The sequence below is a fragment of the Physeter macrocephalus genome, chromosome 14, assembly GCF_002837175.3.
Source record: "Physeter macrocephalus isolate SW-GA chromosome 14, ASM283717v5, whole genome shotgun sequence".
NCBI lineage: Eukaryota > Metazoa > Chordata > Mammalia > Artiodactyla > Physeteridae > Physeter > Physeter macrocephalus.
The window spans coordinates 86,576,998-86,595,751 of record NC_041227.1 but is presented as its reverse complement, the minus strand read 5'-3'; the positions used below and the strand labels follow the sequence as shown (position 1 = coordinate 86,595,751).

Sequence of the window (18,754 nt, the reverse complement as noted above, 5' to 3'; positions counted from 1 at the left end):
TTCCGTTATTAGAGTCCCCTTAAAATACCCAACTGGATGTGCATCTGTTTCCTGTCTGCACCCTGACCGTTGGGTTTAAAAAAATGGTCAAATAACTAATTAAATGGGTTATCTATGGCTAGACTTCTTGGAGCTTTTAACATGCATGGTGAATATCCACGAAGAAGGATAAGATCCAATGCTTATTTCACCCAGTACCACCCCCCATTCTCCCTCCACCCCCAGAATTCAAAGCATTTCAGGGAAGCCAGGTGTACACTACAGCCACGTGCACCTAGCAAAGAGGGGCAGAGCCACCAGAAAAGGCACAGTTCTTTGGAACCCCTGCTGGAGAACACAAGGGAGTCTTTGTAAATAGCACACAAGCTCTGGACAATGATGCACCATGAAAGCATACAAGTAAGACCTAGTCCTTTGTCTGCCACCAACTTTGTGATCTTGGGCAGGTCACTTCACTTCTTAGGGCCTCTTTTCTCACCTTTAAGATGAGATACTGAGCTTGATCAGTTGATTTTAAACTTGTAAACACTGGAACTGTCTCTCCAAATGAAATCTTACTTAGAAGCCCAATACAGAAGACAGATGGAAACCAAGCTGCTCTGGGTGAGGCCAGGGTCAGGGCAACAGTGTAAAACATCACCCACCAGACTCTATCTCTTATACAGTAGCCCTTGAGGCACTTCCAAGGAATCTACAAGATTGCATGGAGCCAGTCTTAGAAACACTGTTCTAGAGGGACCCACAAGTACCTGCTTTGATGTGAGCCCCAGGTGGTCTTCACGTGGAATCAGTGTTGCCCCTCACAACCAAGAAGAGATAGAGGGGACCACTGAGTCCCCACTTACAGCAAAGCCAGCAAAAAGCCTCATGTGGAATTTTCTCTTTCTTTCTGAAAATATGTCAGGTTTTAGCAAGAAGTAATTCCCTTTATCTCAGGGTAGAGGAATTTTGGAACCTATTATGCCCTCCTACGAAGTGTCTTCAATACCAAATTACTTTTTCCAGCCAATATTCTAACTATTAAAATGTGTGAATGAGTCTGGACACAGATCTCATTCTCTCTGGATACAAAATGCTCAGCCTAAAATGTATTTGGGATTTTACTGATTACCAAAAGGCTTGAAAACACCTTTGAGCCACCTTGAGTCTAAGGACCCAGCCAGAGCTCTCCTTTCTTCCCTACCTCCCCCCAACATCTCTTTGGCTGAGCACCGAGGTCTCCAGGCTGCGAGGGAGACTCCACCAGCCTGGTGGAGAAACAGGAGCAGGGGTGTGATCAGGGAAAGTATCCTAAAACCTGGAGGAGGTAAGCCGAAGCCCAGTGAGAAGGTGAGCAAATCCTCTCCCCATCAAACAGCTGCTAAACTGGACAAAATTGATACAAACAGCCATTCCAGTGCTCTAAAAATTGATCAAAAAGTACCCAACCATCTGAGAAGTGTTTATGTGTGAAAAACTGCTGAACTTCAGGCAGGAATAGTGAGAGTTTATGACATTCTTGCCTAGGACTTCTCCCAGCCTCCCCACAGATCAGTCATCACAGAGGTTCTGCCAGGATGGGGCAGGCTATGAGTACTGGCAACTGTGCTACTGTTAGGTCAGAAGGGACCCACTTGATTTGGAGTTTTGGGTGACACCCTTGCCCTCTCACCACATTAGAGGAGCATCAATATGATTAATGGCTGACTTCTCATCTGAAGCCATGGAGGCCAGAGGCAGTTGGAAATACCTATTTGAAGTGATAAGAGAAAAACTATCAACCGAGAATTCTATATCCAGCAAGATTAACCTTCCAAAGCAACGGTGAAATAAAGATATCCTCAGATAAACGAAGACTGAGAAAATTCTCTGATAGCAGACCTGACTTATAAGAAATACTAAAGAAACTTCATGGGCTGAAAGGAAATGGGCACCAGGCAGTAATTCAAATTCACAGGAAGAAATGTAAAACACCAGAAACAAGACATATGTGGTTAATGTGAGAGACTAAGCACACATATTTTTCTCATGTCTTAACTTTTTGAAAAGACTTAAAATTTTGTAAATAATTTTAATACTGTAGTATTGGGTATAACATGTATACATATACAGAGGTAGATGATAGAAAGATAGATAGATAAATAGATAGATAATATATATGACAATTATAGTACAATAGGGGAGGGTTCATTGGAGCGACACTGGGGAAAGTTTCCATGTTCTACTGGGAATAAGTTAGTCCTAAAGAATGTAATGAGTGAAGATGCATATTGTAATCCCTAGAGCAATCACTAAGAAAATAACTTTTATTTTATTTATTTTTAAAAATTGATTTATTTTATTTACTATTTATTTTTGGTGTGTGTTGGGTCTTCGTTGCTGCGTGCGGGCTTTCTCTAGTTGTGGTGAGTGGGGTCTACTCTTCATTGAGGTGTGCATGCTTCTCATTGCGGTGTCTTCTCTTGTTGCAGAGCACAGGCCCTAGGGCGTGTGGGCTTCAGTAGTTGTAGCACGCGGGCTCAGTAGTTGTGGCTTGCGGGCTCCGGAGCTCAGGCTCAGTAGTTGTGGCGCATGGGCTTAGTTGCTCCATGGCATGTGGGATCCTCCTGGACCAGGGCTCGAACCTGTGTCCCCTGCATTGGCAGGCAGATTCTTAACCACTGCTGCACCAGGGAAGTCCCAAGAAAATAACTTTTAGATATAATAAAAATGTCAAAGGAATTAAAATGGTACAATATAAATAGAGACGTATCACGTTCATGGGATGAAAGATTCAATGGAGTAAACATGACAATTTTCCCCAAATAATATACAGATTTAACAGAATTCCTATCAACATCTTATCAAGATTTTTTAAGATACAGACAATATTATTCTAAAATTTATGCGGAAAGGCAAAAAAAAAAAAACACCAAAAACCTAGAATAGCTAGAAGAACTTTTAAGAGGAAAAATAAAGTGGGAGCGATCAGTCTACTCAATTTCAAGAAATATCATGTAGCCACAATGATCAAGACTGTCTGGTATTGGCAAAGGAATAGACATGTAGATCAATGGAACAGAATAGAAAACCCAGAAATAGACCCACAGAAATATGTTCGACTGACTTTTTGACAAATTAAGTGGAGGAAAGAGAGCCTTTTTAAAAGGCTCTAAAGCAACTGAACATTGGATCTGCAGGCAAAAAACAACAGCAATAAAAAACCCTCAACCTAAGTCTCATACCTTATACAGAAATTAACTCCAAATGGATCATGGACTTAAATGTAAACATAAAACTATAACACATGTCAAAAGAAAGGAGAAAATCTTTGGGACCTAGGGCCAGGAAATGAGTTTTTAGACTTGACACCAAAAGCACAATCCATAAAGAAAAAAAAAAAACTGATAAATTAGACTTCATCAAAATTTAAAGTTTTGTTCTGCAAAATACCATGTTAAAAGGCTGACAAGATAGGCTTCAGCCTGGGAGAAAATATTTACAAACCATGTATCCTACAAATAACTATTATCTGGCATATAAAAAGAATTCTCAAAATTTAACAGGAAAAATGTAAACAATCTGATTAGAAAGTAAGCAAAAGTAATCAAGAGACATTTCACTGAAGAAGATAAACAGATGAAAAATAAGCCCATGAAAACATGTTTAACAATGTTAGCCATTAGGGAAATGCAAACAAAAGCTACAAAGATATCACTCCATAGCTATCAAGGCTAAAAGTGGCTAAAATAAAAAATAGTGACAACACCAAATGCTGGCAAGGATGTGGAGAAACTGGATCACTCATTCATTGCTGGTGGGAATGTAAAATGGTACAGCCACTCTGGTAAACAGTTTGACAGATTCTTTATAAATAAATAAACACGTAGTTACTAAACAATCCAGCAACTGCACTCCTAAGCATTTATCCCAGATAAGGGAAGACTTATCTGGACACACAAAAGTTCACATGAATGTTTATAGCAGCTCTATTCATAATATCATAAAACTGAAAACAACCCAGATGTCCTTCAACAGTTGAACAGTGAAACCGTGGTATATCCACACCACAGAATATTTGCTACTCTGAAATAAAATGGAATGAACTATTGATGCATTCCTGGATGATTCTGCAGAGAATTATGCTTGACGAAAAAAAATCCAATCTCAAAATTATATACTGTGTGAGTCCATTCATATAACACTCTTGAAATGACAAAATTACAGAAATGATGGATAGGTTCATGGTTACCAGGGGTTAGTGAGGGGGTGGATGCAGAAAGGAAGTGGGTGTGGCTGTAAAAAGGCAACATGAGGAATCATTTCCGCCTCCTGATAGAAATGTTCCATACCTCGACTGTATCGATGTCAATATTCTGGTTTTGATATAGTGCTATAGTTTTGCAAAATGTTACTACTGGGGAAACTGGCTAAAGGATACACAAGATATCTGTATTGTTTCTTACAGTTGCATGTGAATCTACAATGATCTCAAATTTAAAATTTTAATTTTAGAAAACAATACAATAAAAGCAACACTTATTTTGCTCACACATCTCTGCTTTGGGCAGGGTTCAGTGGGTATAGCTCATCTCTGATCCACTTGTGTTAGCTTGGACATCTACAAGGCTGGGGGTTGGAATCATCTGAAGTCTTTCTCACTCATACATCTGTTGACAGTTGATGCAGTCAAAGGCAGTTGACACTGGTTGTTGATGGATACCTGAGCTGGAGCTGTCAGCCCTTATAGGCAGCCTTTGCACATGGCCTGGACTTGCTTACAGTATGGTGGCTGGGATCCAAGGCTGAGTGTGTCAAAAGAGAGAGCTGTGGAAGGCATGCAGTGTTACTTCTGCTGCACGATGCTCATTGAGGCAGTCAGTAAGGCCCTCCAGTTTCATGGAGAAGAGACCATATCTCATGGGGGAATGGGAAGGTTTTGGGAGAGCGTGTGGGACTAGAAATATAACTGTCACCATTTTTTGTAAAATATGATGTGCCATAGTCTCTAAAGACTGACTTTCTCTCTTCCAAATCTACAAGACTGGCCATAGCTACCTAGTTTACATGTCATAGGTCCAGCCATGCAGAGAAACCAAATCTCTCTCTTTTAATGGTTCTTAATTTCTAGAGAAGGAGCTCCAATTGGCCCAGGTGAGTCAGGTATTCATATCTAGTCAATTAACCATGATCTAGATAGAGTTTGAGCTGTGTGGAGGGCAGCAGGGTCATATCGTATACATACAAGTATAACAGCGAGCTGGGATGCAACAGTAGAAGGAAGGACAATTTTCTGAGCCAGGACTCACTTTTAGCCACCAAGATAACCCAGAAAGCGCCAAAGCACATAGGTAAATTTTCGTAAAATTGTACACTCTTCTCAAGAGATAAGCATAAAACAACATGACACAGAAAGGTTACATACAAAAGGATAGGCAAAGTTTATCAGGAGAATGCAATCAAAAAGAAAGCTGGGTTGGCAATATAAATATCAGATCAAGCAGACTTAAAGGCAAAAAAAAAGGCATGAAATAGGACAGAAAGTGTTATTTAATGTTGATAAAGGGTACAAGCCACAAAGAAGACATAGGCACCGTGAGCTTTTTTTGTGCTGAACAATGTAACTATGAAATATGTAAAACCAATTCTGTAACAAATACAAAGAGAAAATGACAGGAATCCAACAGTAGTGGGAGAGCTGGAGACACCTCCCTCAGTCTTTGACAGATTAAGTAGGCAAAGAATGAGTTAGGATAGAGAGGAACTGAATAATATATTTCATGTATCTGATTTAATAGATATATGTCAACTTATACTCTATGAGAAGAAAATAATACCTTTTCTCTAATAACTCATGAAACATTCACAAAAAATTGATCATATATTGGCCCCAAAAGAAAACCTCAATAAATTCCTCAAAGCAGAAATTGTACAGGCCCTGTTTTCTAACTGCAATACAATAAAATGGCAAAAGTTCAAACCGACAAACCCAAACACTTTGAAAGTTAACAACACTCTTCTACAGAAATCTTGGGTCAGAGAGAAAATTAAGGCTGTAATTACAGATCATTTAGAAATTAACAGCAGTAAGGACATTGCATATGGATGCTCATGGGATTGTGCCATAGACAAATTCAGAGCTAAAGACCCGATACTGTTGACAGAAAAGAGTAAAAATAAATGGACTAAAGATTCAAGCTCAAAAATTAGAAAAGAATTATAAACCAAACCAAAGAAAATTAGAAGGCAGGAATTAACAAATCTGAGAGCATAAAATCATGATTTGAAGAGGAAGAAAACCCTGATGTGTAAAGAGGCAGTTGTTTGAAAAAGAAGAATAACAGGAATAAATTGCTAATCCAGAAAATATTAACACAGAACATTAAGACTGAGAAAAGGAATATAATTTCCTTATAGAGATTTTTTGAGGGTATGTTACCGTTTTAAGCTAATAAAGTTTCAAATGTTCAATGGATTTAAGAAAAATAAAAATTACAAACTGAAGGTAGAATTAGAAAATGTGAATGAATCAATATGCAAGGAAAATGTTGCCAAGTATGACAGGCAGGATACATAAGGATGTGGGCTCTAGTGCCGGGTGCCTGGATTTGCATCCCAGCTTCACCCGTTGGGCAAATTATTCAACCTCTCCAGATCTCAGTTTCCATAATGCTGAATTGGTGAAGATAATAACAACATCTGTCTCCCGAAGTTGTTGTTGTACAGTCAGTGAAATAACAAGCCAACCCCCTACCACCCTGCAAACCGAAGGACTCCCCAAAACATACCAGGCATTTTTATTATTGCCTTCCTTCAAACTTTCAAAGAACAGATCTTTCATATGCTCTATTAATAGTTTCAAGGCATACAGAAGGATGAACACTATGCACTTGATTTTACAAAATCATTATCTGGGTACAAAACCCTGCCATGTTAGCACCAAAAAATGCAAATTTTCTTTATGAATACATAGGAATTAAATAAGATATATGCAAATGGGATCCAGTGTTGTAATGAAAGAATAAGACATAAAAATCAAGTAAGGTATTTCCTACAAATAGATGAATAGTTCAATACGAGGAAATCCATTAACCCACCTCATTACATCACCAGGCAACTGGCAGTGTGCTGACCAAGAAATGCTGCTTTCAGTTATTTGCTTAAAGAAATAAGACATGGACAAAGAGCTGTGTTCAAGGTTGTTTGGTGTACATTTATTGAACTTTTAAACAATCCAAATACACATTAATAGGTTAATAGGGGAATGTGTATATATATATATATATATATATATATATACACAATGAACTATTCTATAGAAAAGACTATTGTGAAATCATATAAAAGACTATTTCAAAACATGAAAATATATTCAAGACATGTTGTCCATTAAGTATACAGGAAACAGATTCAAAGCAGTATATGCTTATTTACATATGTGGAAACTACACCTTTACCTGTGTGTGTATATGTACATATAGGTATGAACATTTAGGTTGTTTCTTTTGCTAGTATAAAAATGCTACAATGAATAACCTTATGCATTTGTTATTTCGTACAAGTGTGAGGGTCAAATCACCATATTTTTCTCCGTTTTAAGCATTGTAATCTGATTCTCACTTGTGCAAAGTGAAAAATGCAAATGGTTATTCATTGCAATATTAAGTGTGTGTGTGTGTGTGTGTGTGTGTGTGTGTATGTAAACATACACATAGTACTGTATAGGGGAAGGGAAACAAAAGAAAATAGAACAAAATGCCACAATGGTTATTTTAAGATGGCTTAATTTTTCACCTCTATACTTTAAATTTTTTTCCTTAATGCCAGTATATGAAAAAAATCAAATGTTAGCAAAATATTTGAAGTAAGGTTCAAACAAAAGGAAAAGCCCTGCACTTGTAAACAAAATATCTAAATTCAAGACATTTATCCTGTTTGTAAACTCACCTGTAAACAAAATTATAAGAATTACTTCAAATAATATATTTAAGGAGTTTTTTGCAGTGTCTGGAAATCGGTAGGTCAATAATATAAATTCAAATGAAAATCATTGCAAAGACTAGTTTAAAAAATGTATGTGAGGGACTTCCCTGGTGGCGCAGTGGTTAAGAATCCGCCTGCCAATGCAGAGGACACAGGTTCGAGCCCTGGTCCAGGAAGATCCCACATGCCGCGGAGCAACTAAGCCTGTGCACCACAACTACTGAGCCTGTGCTCTAGAGCCCGCGAGCCACAACTACTGAGCCCATGTGCCACAACGACTGAAGCCCGTGCGCCTAGAGCCCGTGCTCTGCAACAAGAGAAGCCACCACAATGAGAAGCCCACACACTGCAACAAAGAGTAGCTCCCCCTTGCTGCAACTAGAGAAAGCCCACACGCAGCAATGAAGACCCAATGCAGTCAAAAAATAAGAGTAAATAAATAAATTAAATAATAAATAATAAATAATAAATAAATGTGAAAGTGTTTAGCACAGAGCCTGGGCCATAGCTGGTTACCAGGGATTATTAAATGAACCTGAATCATCTCCCTTTCCTGGTGACACCTAGATTCTGAAAAGGAAGATTAGAAGTATTTCTATCTGCCACCGCTTAACTTGGGTTCTCTCATTTCTTGCAACTGTTTATTTGATGCTGCCATATTGTTTAAAAACAAACCAAAAAATAACAATAACAACAAAAAACAATGAAACTGGTTTTCTCCTTCCCTCTGGAGGACAAGCCGAACAAATCTATCCTTTATCTCCCTTCCTGGATTCTCTCTTCTTGCTTAAATCCAGATCCAGGGTAGAACTGATTCATTTGGCATTTGGCAAATAGTTTTTCCCTGGATATAACTTAATATTCTGTTTTGAGAAGGGAGAATATCTTCATGTGAGAAATGCTGGCTTACTGCCCAAACCTATACCCCACTGGATAGAGTCCATCACTATTTAAAGACCCTGGTCTGAACCAAAGGAATGATATAAATGATTCCATTGGTATGGGAAATTTTGTCTGGTAGGAGCACACAGGATGATTTGTCTTGGAAATGGCCAGAGACTAGAACTAAGAGAAATATGAACAAAAAAATACATTGTGGGCCTGGATTTAGGATATGGTCATACGAAGAGGATTTGGGGATTCACTGGATGGATACAGAGGCTGAAGGGAGGGAAATGGTGAATGAGGACTGAAGTTTCGCTTTCCAAGCCCATGGAACGTCAGTACCATGGACAGAGCTTGAGCATCGGGAGAATAAAATGATGAGCTCACTTTGGGACATGATGGTTTGGGCTAAGAGCAGGAATTTCACAGGGATGACCAGAAGCAGTTTAAAATCTAACCCTGCAGACCAGATGGACCTCAAGCTGGAGGTGTAGACTTGAGACCTATCAATTTGGGCAAGAAGGTGGAGCCTAAGTCTTCCTGAAGACACCTGAGCCTTATGGAGCACTAGTATTTAGAGAATAAAAGAGAAAAAGGGATCTAGTGAAGGAGCTTAAGAATGAGTAGCCAGAAGGTATAATGACAAAGGTAGGAAAGATAGTTTCATCCAGGAAATGGAAGGAGACCTAGACTTAAGAGGATGGCAGAGCTGTGACCCATGGTTTAAAACTAAAGCTAAGACCCCCATGCCTCCTCTTCCCCTTGCTTTAGTTGAAATTAGATGCATGCACCAACAAAAAACAAAAATACAATGTCAAATTGAAGCCACAATACAATGTTGAATTGTGCTTTAGTGGTAAGCCTAACCATTCAGTTTTAGAAGCCCTCAGAATACCTTGAACTCCTGGCTTTAGCAACTATGACTCTATTAATTTTGTGGCTTGTTCAATCAATGTGGACTTTTGCATTATTAATTAAAACCAATGCTTTTGAAATATCAGGCTGTGTAACTTATAGGCAGGGCAGAGCCTAGAACCCAGGACTCTGGATCCCAGGCAGTGGGCAGTTCATGTCAGCTTGCCACATCTCAGGATGCACCCAGATACCCGTGTACAAAGACCTGGGACAAATCAAAGTCCCATAAAGTGTAAGCACCTTAAGTTACGGCATCCTCTTCCTGGCTAACCATACCTGAACACCCTCCTCCCCAAAAAAGGATCTATTTCCCCTGCCCAGTTCTCTATCTCACATATGTGTATTTGCCAAATGTCCCCTAGTCTCCATCCTTCTCCTCCTCCACCCCAACAAAGCCTCTATTGCTGGTCAGCCAGATCCACAGATGTGGGTGGGTCATCATGGTGACAGAGGAAGCCCTAATGCAGAAGGAGAGAGACAAAAACAGCAGAGGAAGGACCCTGCCCTATTTCTAGGGTAGCCAAAGGTCTGAGCTTTTTAGAAGTGCTTCCTTTGACTCAGAGAAGCATAATAGAAGTCAAGAGAGGTGCTTCTGTGTTGGAGAGACCACGGAATTCCTGAACTCTTCTTTAAAAATTGTTTTTCTGTGATTTTCAGGTGATCATCAGTATAACCATCCGATTTTAAGCAGCGCTACCCAGACCCCTACACATGGTGAGAGATGATTGAGAGTGTTCTGCGTTCCATCCTCATTCCAAGTGGCTCCATCCTAACTACTGATGCCTATTATGGCATCAACACATGGTCACTGGCTCATTGAAGCTAAGGTGTAAGAAGCCAGGTACCCGCCCTCCTCCAGGGCCACAATGCCTCACTCTCACTTTTAGACAATTGTCCCCCTAGTGTCTGTCTCTGATATCAGAGTGATCTTCTGCCATGAAAGGGAAAGAGTAAGCCCCTTTTTTAACGCATTTCACTTGCAATCTTGATCACTTCTTGCAGCCATAAATTCCATGTGTCCACAGCAAGGAGTGAACACTCTCCTTTGCCCAAGGCTACTTGTGGTACCATTTAGGAATGACATCAGATGTGAAAAATTCTATTGATGCTCCCCAAACTAATTAAGATTTAATAAAACTCAAAACCCAACTGGATGACCTGAGCTTTAGCTTCCCAGCAGAGGAAGGACCTGAAAGTTGCAGAGCACAGGCATGGCAGCAAATTGCCAAAGGGTTACAAACCCATGTTTCCCTCTTAGGTTTCAACCTCCTCCCACCAGACCACAACTTACCATTTGGAACTGCAATGAACAACTGTTTTTTGGTACATGCTCAAAACTTGATAGAACATGACAGCCACGTAAATTGTGAGCTATCATCATTCTTCTGTCTTTGCTGTGAAATAATGAAAACACCATTAAATGTTAGTGAGAGAGAAACTCAAAACAAAGATAAATTCCGCAGCTCGCCTGGCAGAGAGACCTACCCCTCTCATCTGCTCTATTTCTGCATTATAATTCGGAGAACAAAAGGGGACTATTTTGATGTCCCCCTTCAGTGCTCAGCTCCTAGTGGAAATATATGATGAAAGCAACAGTTTAATAAGGTGTTTCAGGTTTCGGGCCTAGGAGGAACTAGAACTGGAAGAAATCAGAGAGATCAGTTAAAAGAAGCTGGTATCAGTGGTGATGTTGACAGTGGGGAGAGAAAGAAGGGTTCAGATATGAAACATTTTGGGAAAACTTAGTTACTAACTGAATATGGCTGATGAGAGACAATTATGAGTAAAATGCAAAGCCACGATCAACGAGAAGAATGGAGGGTCTTATTAACACAATCTAAGGAATCAGGAAAGCAACCAGTGTACTGAGGATGGAGCTGTTGATGGTGAACTTGGATCTGGACATCAAGAGCTGGATATGACTGTAGGATTTGCAAGAAAAACCACTCAACAGGCAGTTAGAAATGCAGACATGAAGTCTGGAGGGAGATGACAGCTGAAGAGGTAAGTTATGCTTTGCAAGCAGTAACAGAAACCTTGGGAGTAGGGGCAATCTGTGCAAGAAGGCTGAAAGAGAAAAGCAGAAGAGCAGAAGCAGAAAGCCTGGGGGATGCCCATGGTGATGAAGCAGCAGCAGGGAGAGGAGCCAGAAAAGGCAAACGAGGATGCTCTGCTTGCTCAGTATCATTCTGAGAGAGTAACTATGATCTGGTTTTCCCCGGAAGAAGCCAACACGAGCGCAGCCCCTGAATACAAAAGGAGGAACCATTCTTCCCTCCTCTTCTTCCTGTCTTCTTTTTCTACCTGGTGCGAGGAGATGAGGGTAGATGAGACCCGATCCCTGTCCTTGAGCAGCTCGCAGCCTAGTGGAAGCAGGGTTTTCTCTGCATTCCTCCCTTAGATGTTACATTTTGCCCAGGAGCTGGCAGAGCAGCTCTCAAGAGAAGAGGGAGCCTGTGTCTACCTGATTAGCAAATGAGCATTAATTGGATCCTTATTTTGGGCCAAGCACTATGAAGGCATCAGAAAAATTGGAAAGCAAGACTTCTGCTGTCAAGGAGACTGCAGTCTTTGGGGATCAGCAAGACCAACTCAAGTCAAATGATTAGAGACCACATAGACACTAAACTGGGTGGTATTGACCAGAAGAGCAATAGGGGCTTGAAGATCAGATATCACTCTTGGCTTTAAAGATGTGATGTTGTCATAGCGAAGAGTCTTGGGGGAAGGGAGAATTTGGATAGAGGAAGAATAAGGAAGGGCATTGCAATAGGAGAGAGCCTGAGCAAGGGGGCAGGGGCAATCATGGTGGAGGGAAAAGCAAGGACGGGCTGGCTTTGGCTCAGTGGCAGGTTTTGGAGAACAGTGAGGGGTAAGAGCATCCAGAAATGTTGCATTTGGAAGTGGGTGAGCTGAGTGATGCCCTCAGTGGGAGTTTGATGCCAACAGGCAGGGGGAAGTTCGTTCTTCTCCAGCATGGCCCAAAGTGAAGAAATCAGAGCTAAGGGGCTGTGGCTATTACCCAGCTCTGGGTAGCAGTGCTCCCGGCTTCCTACCCACTCCACTTCCTGGTATCTGTCCCGATCTGTGCCAGGGAGGCTCTTTCAGTACAGCATGTTCTGATCACTCAGGGATGTAGAGCATCCCCCACCCCCTCACATATGTACTGAGCTGGCGCGAACACCAGCTCATTGGCTGGGCTCCCCTGGCTCCTTCCCCAGTGTTGGGGGTATCGGTGAAGGCAGGAAGGGATACAGAAGCCAGGAGTTCCCTGTATTGAGGTTGCCCTTGGACCAAGCCTAGGAGTCCTTCTCTTTGTCCCACGGTTCACAGCACCCTCTTTGGACACAGACCACTGATACATCTGTCCAAAGTTAGAGCCTGCCCTTCCTTGGATGTTCCAGACCTAGAGGATGGAGGAATGATGCAGGAGCCACCCAGCTGCCTCATTTCTGGGAACGGTACCACTATTTCCCCAGCAATACCTGTTAACTTCTTGCCGTGCTTCAAGTCAGTCAAGCACCAAGGCATGCCTGTCTTCCTGCCTTGGATCTCTATTCCTTTTTGTACCCCATCTTCATGGTCACTCAGCACCCATACCTGCATCTCCTCTTCCCCCGACTCCTGTGTTATTCCTAATCTGGCCCCCAGAGCCCAGCCCAACTCATTCACCTCATTAGTCATTCACCTCACTTCACTTTGTTCTTTCCTTCCATGTCTTCCCCGCTTCTTTTCCCCAGGTCTGGCACTGCACAACTCTCCCTTCTCTCTCTTAGACTTTGTAATCTCAAGGGATGGAGGGAGAAAAACAGAATGATGTACTAGGCATTTTTCCCACGTTCTTTCCTCCAGCAGCTCAGAGATGGCTAAGGGGGCTTCAGAGGAAGGAGCAGGAAATGGCTTTGTAGCTCACAGTGGCTTGTCAGTTGCAGGGCTTGGAGAAGCCAAAGGTGGAAGGGGTGGTGTGAGAGGTGAAATGACCTCGCGGACAGTGTGGGCTGTAGTCTCGGTGGAGCTGGGTCCTGGACCCAGTCCTATGGGTATGCAGACAAGATGGGTCACTCTACCTCCTTCAAACTCAGATATTTTCTGAGCCTGAGAGCTAGTATGCCTAATGCTATTGGGGAAAGATAGAACCTTCACACCAAGAGAGATGATTTTATGACACCCCCCCACTCAGCTCCATCAGGCTTACATTTTCATCAGACAGCCCAGTGATATACCGGCAGAAAGAGTTTGCCATTCAAGGAAGAGTAACCTGCCATCATGGCCAGTGCAGCCAAAAGCACCTGCTCCCCAGCCTGTTGGCACCTGAAGCTGAGCACTGAGGGAGGCTGAGTCACCAGCATCACCTGTGTCCTAGCACAGGGGGCCAGGAAAGCAGGACGGGGATGAGAGATGGAACCTGAATGCTTCCTTCCTGCCTGCCCCCCAGCCTTTGTCCCCACTAACGCCATGACCCCTCCCTTCTTTTGCAGAGAAGCCTCGGATGAACAACATCCTGACATCGGCCACCGAGCCCTATGACCTCTCCTTCTCCCGCTCCTTCCAGAACTTGGCCCACCTGCCCCCATCCTACGAGTCCGCAGTGAAGACCCATCCCAGCAAGTACTCATCCCTGAAGAGGCTAAGTAAGTGGGGTTTTCCTGGGGCTGGGGTCTGCCTCTGGGGCCTCCACAACATCTTCCTGTGTCTCACTCTCTTGCTGTGCACCTGAGGGCATGGGAGTGGGGTGTCCCAAGAACAAAGAGCAAGGTGTAGCACGGTAGAAGAGAACAGACAAGTCCCTTGTTTTTGTTCTTTAGAGTGTGAGTCCATCTTCTCCCTCAGTAGAATGGAGGCCATGGGATCCTCAGAGCCACATTCCCACGGGAAGCAGTGCTTCAACTCATGTACCAGGTTAACTACAAGAGAAAGCCTTTCCCCAGCCTCACCCCACACCTGCCTTCTTCAAACCCTGGGCCTTCCTTGCTCTCTATCTGTCTTGGAGTAAAGGCTCTCAATGCCAGAGCTTTCTCTGAGATTCTTCCCAGAGACCGGCTGTGGAAGGGCCCATAAACCAGCTCCCTCCCTAACCCCGTTAACACTGTCTTGGGAACCTGAGACTCCCCACTCCACGCACACACCCCATTTCATGAGTTGAGCCCAGTACATCCCATGGTCCCAGCTCTGCCATTTGAGTCTGGGGAGCTCTAGGGATTGATGGGTTTCAGATGTTACAATGTCAAGAAGGTACATGGCAGGAGAGGTCTTCTCTTCCAGCTTTCCAACCCCTGGACCTTCTGCCTCCATTTCCCGATGAGTCTATTTCGATGACCATCCAGCTACAGGGCCGAGCCTGTGCTTGACAGTACAGGGTAACCTATTGTGATAGAAGTTCAGCCCATGAGTCCATATCAGCCACCGCCAAGGTGGAACAGTGAGTTTCTACGGCTAAAAATGGGAATCCCGCATTCTGCAGAGATCTGGAAGGCTGTCTGTAGGAAGCCTCGTTCCTGAAATGTGGGGCAAAGAAGGCTTGGGCATGTCCTGGGTGAGTTCAAGGGTGAGCCTGGGGGGCCTCGTGGACGGAGAGATGGGCGGAGCATCTGAAGGAGGTGCACACATGGGATTGTCCGGGCCTGCTCGTGCTGTGGGCACAGGCGAAGCACGCATAGACTTGATGCTGTGCTTGTGTGGAGGCTGGATGCCCATGTGTTGGCTTCCTAGGCATAGGCTGTTACTCCAGAGAAGGTGTTACTATGTTTCTAAGTTACCAGTAAGCATTTTCACAAGCGCCTCCTGGATGGAGCGTTCTGCTTTATTCAAGCAGGAGTCTGGTTCTGCAGCCCAGCTTCCTTGGGGAGAGGTTCTGAGCCTCATCAGAAAGCTGCCGGCTGCTCCTTGGGTGTTTCAGCAAGACCCAGGGAGCTGTTCTGTTTCGCGACCACGGCGTGTCAGGAGCAGCACCGGAGCAGGAGTTCAGGGTCACGGGCTTGCCATCTATTCGGCCATGAACTCCCTGGAGACCTCGAGGGAGTCCATTAACCCCGGATACTCAAGGTGGTCCAGGGACGAGGGGCATCAGAATTGCCTGGGAGCTCCTTAGAGATGCGGACTCTCAGACCCACCCCAGAGCTAGGTCAGAATCAGACTCTGCATTTAACAAGACCCCTGGGGTCTGGAGAAGCACAGCCTCTACCTGTCTGGGCTGCAGGATCCTAGCTGGATCCTGGCTGCACTGTCACAGTGTTGCACCAGCTCACTCCTCTCTCTCTCTCTCTCTCTCTCTCTCTTTCTTTCTCGAACTGTCTCTCTCCCCTACAGCTGACAAGGAGGCAGACGAGTATTACATGAGAAGGCGGCACCTGCCCGACCTGGCCGCCCGTGGCACCCTCCCCCTCCACGTCATCCAGATGTCCCAACAGAAGCCGCTGCCGCGAGAGCGACCCCGCCGGCCCCTCCGGGCCATGTCGCAGGACAGGGTCCTGTCCCTGGAGCGGGGCCTGCCGGATGAGTTCGGCATGCCCTACGACCGCATGCTGTCGGACGAGCAGCTGCTCTCCACGGAGCGCCTGCATTCCCAGGACCCGCTGCTGTCCCCGGAGCGGACGGCCTTCCCCGAGCAGTCCCTGTCGCGGGCCATCTCGCACACGGATGTCTTTGTGTCCACGCCCGTGCTGGACCGCTACCGCATGACCAAGATGCACTCCCATCCCAGCGCGTCCAGTAACTCCTGCGCCACCCTGGGCCACAGCCAGACGGCGGCCAAGCGCCAGGCCTTTGCCTCACGCAGACACAACACCGTGGAACAGCTGCACTACATCCCAGGCCACCACACCTGCTACACAGCCAGCAAGACAGAAGTGACCGTGTGACCGGCGGGGCAGGCAGGCCAGGGGTCGAGAGGGGCCTGGAGCAGAGCTTCCGGCTCTGGATGGCTCCCTTCCCTCGACCCCTCTGTAGGAGCTGGGGGTGCGCCGCCTTTGCCGGGAAAGCCATACTCCTGGGACACGGCCGGTGGCCTGGCACAGCGCGCTCGGACCTGGGATCTAGAGCTATCACCCTCACTCTTCCAGAAGAATCGAAGGGGAGGGAGGAGCGGGGCTAGTTCCCAGTCTTGCCCCACCCCCCCGACTGTCACCAACTCCCTTTCAGTTCCACATCCCCTCTCCCCGTCCTGGGGGCTCAGAGACCCTGGCCTGACCCTGGCCCGAAGCTGCCTGGGTTGGAATTGGCCAGTGGGTGCAGTCAAGGGGCTGACCCTGACCGAATAGGCTACTCGGTCTCATTCATTTCCTTAAAACCGCATCACAGAAATCTTCTAGTGCCTAAAAACTGCCCGCTCGCTCTCTCAGAGCCAGGGAGCTGCTGTGTCCATAAGCACAATAATGATTCTCTTCTGCCTGCTGGAACTCTCTGGTCCCCACTGGGTGGCCCTTCCTCCGCCGACCCCCTGGGGCCCTATGCCCCCTCCCCTAAGCCCCGGGACAGGGAGGGGTTCCCTTCCTTCAGCTGCCTCTCCGCGGGTGGGAACCCCGCCCCATTCCAGCTGGCTGCCCCGCCCACAAGGCCCTGCCCCTCCCCCAGCCTTAGATTCCACCCCTGGGTTCGCTGGGGCTTTGCTCTAGTCCTTCCAGAAGAGAGCAGGCACGGGGTACAGGGATTTTTGGGGTGCCCTCCCCAGCAACCTGGTGATCTCCACACTTCCTCCAGGCCTCTAGGTCTGAACTGTGACCTGCCACTCTGGCCTGCCTTCCCCTCCCCTGCTCTTCTCCCAAGAGGCATTTGCCTCTGGCCAGAGAGCTGAGGTGGGGAGGCCACTGTGACGCCCTGGGCCTCAGGGGCTCGCCATTCCCATCGCCCAGGGCTCCCACCACGCACGTCAGACAGGACAGAGGCTCTGGCTTCTATAGCGGGGCAGCTCAGCCCCAGCCAAGGAGGACCCTAGGTGGCTGTCCTGCACCTTGCCTGCTCCTCTCTCCCCATCACTGCCCCCCTGCTTGGCCCCTTCTCTGTTTAGAACTTGCTCTCTCTGCCTGTTTCCCCACCCCTACCCCACCTCCCATTCTCCTGCAGCTCCATGACTCTCTCCTAGCTGCTGCTTCTACAGACCAGTGCCTCCTTTGGATCAAAGGGACAGAGACCCATTAGCAGACGCAAATAATGGTACTCCAGGCTATCGGTCTGGGAGTTAACTGGGTAGCTCCCCAGTCGCTCCCCTGAAGGAGATCCATGCCCTCAGCTCTATTGGGGGGCTGCCCCCGCCAGCCCATCTCTTCTCTGCCTCCAGCCTGGGGGGTGGGCAGGATGTGACAGCCACCTGGAGAGCAGACAGTGAACGAAGCAGCATCCACTCCCTGGAGACTAGAGTCTGGGGTGGGGGAGAGAAGGGGCTCCCCCATTCTCAGGGCCAGGGTACCTCCCTGGGCTGGAGCTGGGGGAATCGGCTTCAGACTATTGGGTGAAGGTATGATACTAAAAATGTGACCACCGCCACAGTCAGACTCCAAAAGCAAAGACCTTAAACTGGGCTTTTAGATTCCCCAGTTCCACATACAATATGTATGGCCCTTTAAAGAGGGGGGCGGGGCAGGGAGAACTCCTCAGTGTCAGCCCTGGGAATTTTTAATCTAATCCACAGAGAAATCAATTGACTGATTCCTCTTACTTATTCAAAAATTCCAAAGCTCTTGTTCCCCCCCCTCCCCTCAAGGCTCACCATCACATGAATCAGGAGGGCATTGAGCTGGGGGTGAGGGACACAGCCCTGAAGTCCCCAGTGGGGTGGTGTCACTGGGTCTGTGAGGCTGTGAGGACAGGGATAACTCTGCTTTCCTTCCTTACAAACACATAAACCTTCTCACGGGCTGGTCCCTAAGGGTTTATGAGACTTTGGTCCAGAAGGTGAGGCTAAGAGGGTTGGGCTGGAGGCAATCAACTATTCCTGGACACGAACGTGTGTCTGTCACAGCCGGCCCTCTCTGCCCACTGCTCTCTGATCCAGCCCTCGGCCAGTCCCCTCGAAGGCTGC

General features: G+C 45.7%; 1 protein-coding gene across 3 annotated transcripts in view; it reads left to right on the top strand.

Annotated features, from left to right (window-relative positions):
- The window catches only part of SHISA6 (shisa family member 6), a 260,931-nt gene extending 244,333 nt beyond the window's left edge, over nt 1-16,598 (top strand). For 2 of the 3 annotated variants that reach the window (XM_024127538.1, XM_024127536.1), the window contains 2 exons: nt 14,220-14,372; nt 16,048-16,598. In XM_024127538.1, the coding sequence (XP_023983306.1) occupies nt 14,220-14,372; nt 16,048-16,598 (704 nt within the window). Of the gene's footprint in view, nt 1-10,398; nt 10,456-14,219; nt 14,373-16,047 lie in introns of all 3 variants that reach the window. The other variant, XM_007120331.2, reaches the window with a different exon arrangement.
- The last annotated feature ends 2,156 nt before the right edge of the window (nt 16,599-18,754 follow it).